We start from the raw sequence: 3,860 nt of genomic DNA, 5'->3' as shown, positions 1-3,860 counted from the left end.
CAACCAAAAATAACTTACCCGTTCTGGTTGTTCTCTTTTTCTTGGAACTTCAACATCAACAACAGTTCCTAGTTTTCGTTAGTCACACACATCGAGAAATGAACAAACTGCCAATACCATAACTATGGAAAACACTGCGCACGGCATCTTCCAACCATGAAAATGGCAAGTTACCAACAAAAACTCGGTATTCGTCAGATTTTTTGTGTTTTTGTTTTACTTGTTGCATTTCGTAGTGACTTTGTGACTTTTATCATTCATAAGAAAAATTGACTTCTCCGAAACACAATTACCGGACGAGACTCTTCATCATGGCACCTCATTCTAAAAGTAAACGTATGACTCTGCGTAAAAAATATAAAATACAAAGAAAAGTAAGAGAACATAAGAGAAAGATGAGAAAACAACAAAAGAAACAGTCTCGAACCAAAAAGCATGAAAAAGAACTTCGTAAGCTGCACTATCCTTCAAGATTAATGTTAAAGCGTAGATGGTTAGGTATTCCCAACGCTTTTCCTTACAAAGAACAAATTCTGGAAGAGTACGCTAAACAAGAACAGACATTGAAACGAATACGCTTGGCCAATGTAGTTGCTGTAAGGACTTTCTGGTGATCAAGTACTGACTGTAGTTTGGAATAGAAATTAAAGGCAACGGCGGTTACTCAGGAAGACAACAGTCAAGATAGGGAGGAACAAATAACCACGCAATCATCTCTTGAAGATACCCAAGTAGAAGCCCAAGGTATGGTTTAGAAGTTGTTCCGTTGGTTTGGTCAGCCATAACTATGAGTGGCTAGTAAAAGGAAATATTCGAAGACATGTGAAAGATTTCAAGCAGTTGGTAAACCAGTGCGATATTATTTTACAAGTTATTGACGCACGTGATCCACTTGGAACTCGAAGTATGAAAGCAGAACAATATATTATGTCGAATTTTGGAGGAAGTAAAGTAAGACAATGAATATCTATCGCAAATAGTAGCTAGAACATTGACTTTTATTCTTTAGAGAATCGTTTTAGTGCTTAACAAAGTGGATATGATTCCTAATTCCATTGCAACTCAATGGATAGAATACTTATCAACATTCCATCCTACCGTACCATTTTGTGCAGCACATGAAAAAGTATCTAAAATCTTTCATAATGAAATGCAACACAGTTATCTGAATTTTCTCGTATTATTAGATAAGAAAAAAGTATACTCCACATACGGAAAGTTTGATGCGGCTATTGAAAGGATTCTTATCGGACAAACATCATCATCATTCTTCTTCTTCAGTAATGGTAAGTCTTGTCATATGAAATGAAGAAATATATTTTACACAAATACATTAGGTGGGAGTCGTCGGTTATCCCAATGTTGGAAAGAGTTCTCTGATCAACTGTTTGCATCGTTCTCAAGTAGTAGAAACGGGTCCGAATCCAGGTAAATATATATAAATATAAATATGTATATATATTGGTTGATAAAGTTTGCAATCTCAATCATAATAGGTGTTACCAAACATAATCAGGAGATTGTGATCGATCAACATATTCGATTTATGGACTGTCCAGGAATTGTATTTATGTCTCATGAGGAAGACCATCATTTATCGTTGGTTATTCGAAATTTTGTATCCACTCAAAATGTAGAGGTCGGTGATATAACAAGGTGCCAATTCATATGCATTCAACTCACAATGGATATATATATATATATATATGAATGGATAGGATCCCTTCCCTTTTATTGATGCTATTATAGACAAAGTAGGAGTTGAAAAACTAACCACACAATATAATATTCCTATTTTTTCCACTCGTGATGAGTTTCTTGCATTGATTGCTAAGAAAAGAGGCAAGTTACAAAAAGGCGGTGCTTTAGATTTGCAAGCAGCAGCACATTCCATATTAATCGATTGGTCACGTGGAAAGATTCCTTATTATACGTCACCTCCTAAAGATAGTTCTGCTCAGGTACAATTCTGTTTATCAGCATGACAAAGTATTGAGAATGTATTAGGTTTCTGCTTGTGTTGTCGAGACATATGGTTCTAGTATTCCATTGATAAGCGGAAAGTACGAGGAAGAAGCAGCTGAATGAAATTTTTGTCTATATGATGGCAATGATGAACCAACCGACTTGACAATAGATACTTTTTAGTGCAAGACCAAAAGTTGTATGGATAAAAAACTACATGATTTGAGTTGTCTTCACAAGGAAAGTGGTGTGACACAAACTCTAGTCAACTTTTTGGAAAAGCTGTTTATTTCCTATAACATTGTTTTTCTTCCGTTGAAATTCCACGTATACACGCACCCCCTCAACTTCCATTCTTGAAGTGATGTGTGGAATGAGATATTTGCCCCAAGGGACATGGACGCTTCTAGAAGAAGGAACCTTCCTCCTCCTTTTGATGGGCAAAAGGGTTGAGATACGCATTCCCATTTCTCATGTGTGTGGTTCAACACTATGTTGACTCTAAAGGAGTTTCCTATTATGGGTTTGAAGCCTGGTGGAAGTGGGTTGCCGATGGTTGTCCACCACGTCCTTCAAAAGAAGTAATTCTTTGTCAATAAAACTTTAATTGTAAACTAAACTCGATAAATACTAGGAAGTAACCAAAAGGACACGTCAGTCCGGTCAGTTTGTTCGAAAGGAGCAAACGAATTCTCAAGACCTTTCTTCTTGGAGATCCATGGGAGAAACTTATTATCCTGACCGAAAGAGCCAAGAAACATTGGACGCTGAAGAACTTCGAGAAAGGAAAAGTTTGAATAAATCCGTAAGTTTGATAACAAAACAAAGGGGGAAACGGAACTCACTGTCTTAATAGAGTACGGAGAGAGAAAAAGGCAGTGTTGCAACTCATTCTTAGATAGTTGTTGATACTTGGAAAACGAGTGATAGTGAGTAGCTACATAAAGGTAGAATAACATAGTCTAAAAAATTGCTCCTTGTTTCACAACTAAAAACCTAATGTGTTCCTTTCTTTATTGAGAGAAAATGAATCGTCCTGACAACAAATACAATGGATAATATAACGACTGACTGACTGACTATCACTTGAAGAATTTCCACAATGAAATCTCACGAATATTCATCGTGCAGAAAATAAACCGTCTTCTAAAACTCAGGCAACTCGTGTTAGCAAACAAAAGATGATGGAAAACTGAATATACGGACTAGGAAGATATCAAATGCCTTTGATATCTTGGCAATTGTGCTCGCAACTCCTCCTAGATAAAATACATCAGCAAAACTTGTCTCATTATTATCGGTCTACTATGTTCCTACCATGGAAGTTTCTTCATCTGCAGGACAAAACACCAAACGAATTTTCCCAGTTTTGCCTGAATTCTGAGTTTGTGAGGAAACTGGAGAAACTACCGACTTTGAATGGATTGGATTCGAGACTATGTCATTTCCTATATCCTTGGAAATCCTTGAATCGGATTTGTCATTATTATGTAAAGAAGAACCACTTCCCGAATACAATTTTCCTTCGGATAAGGAGCTTGCTTTCGAAGACATCTCACCAGCTGACGACTGCATAACAGGTGAGCTCTGATAATAAACTTGAGAATTTGCAAACGCAGCAACGTTTGGATTCTGACCTGGTCCCATAGAAGAAGACGAAAACGAAGGAGGAATGTCNTATGCTGCTGGTGCTGCTGGAGACACGGTTGACCCTGTCTGATACGCTCCGTAGGTTGGAGAGGCAGAATATTGTGTAGGTAAAGGTAAATTGGGAGCTGCAGGAATTTCTCCAGGAGCTACGACAGGAGGCGGAACCGGTGTAGCAGGAACTACATAAGGATTGGCATATTGTGCGGTAGGAATCCGGGGATAGCCCGCCAGAGGATTTGCTCCAT

At 37.8% G+C, this 3,860-nt stretch overlaps 3 protein-coding genes across 3 annotated transcripts; 2 read left to right on the top strand and 1 right to left on the bottom strand.

The window, feature by feature from the left end:
- Positions 1-320: 320 nt before the first annotated feature.
- On the top strand, positions 321-2,190 carry Gasu_65180 (GTP-binding family protein). The gene is made up of 10 exons (XM_005702287.1): positions 321-450; positions 499-596; positions 642-744; positions 800-951; positions 1,010-1,126; positions 1,188-1,286; positions 1,338-1,428; positions 1,497-1,639; positions 1,719-1,961; positions 2,008-2,190. The coding sequence occupies exons 1-10, from the start codon at positions 339-341 to the stop codon at positions 2,086-2,088; spliced, it is 1,239 nt and encodes a 412-aa protein (XP_005702344.1). The 5' UTR covers positions 321-338; the 3' UTR covers positions 2,089-2,190.
- Positions 2,191-2,400: 210 nt separating this feature from the next.
- On the top strand, positions 2,401-2,945 carry Gasu_65170 (uncharacterized protein). The gene is made up of 3 exons (XM_005702286.1): positions 2,401-2,546; positions 2,600-2,770; positions 2,822-2,945. The coding sequence occupies exons 1-3, from the start codon at positions 2,439-2,441 to the stop codon at positions 2,861-2,863; spliced, it is 321 nt and encodes a 106-aa protein (XP_005702343.1). The 5' UTR covers positions 2,401-2,438; the 3' UTR covers positions 2,864-2,945.
- Positions 2,946-3,499: 554 nt separating this feature from the next.
- Positions 3,500-3,860, bottom strand: Gasu_65160 (uncharacterized protein; the record flags this gene model as incomplete). Its single annotated transcript, XM_005702285.2, has 2 exons — positions 3,500-3,552; positions 3,603-3,860. Coding segments are annotated over 2 exons (290 nt in total), but the record flags the coding sequence as incomplete, so codon positions are not given.

The sequence above is a fragment of the Galdieria sulphuraria genome, assembly GCF_000341285.1.
Source record: "Galdieria sulphuraria unplaced genomic scaffold scaf_299, whole genome shotgun sequence".
NCBI classification, from domain to species: Eukaryota; Rhodophyta; class Bangiophyceae; order Galdieriales; family Galdieriaceae; genus Galdieria; species Galdieria sulphuraria.
Note: the sequence above shows the minus strand (reverse complement) of the source record. Positions and strands in the feature narration are given on the sequence as shown.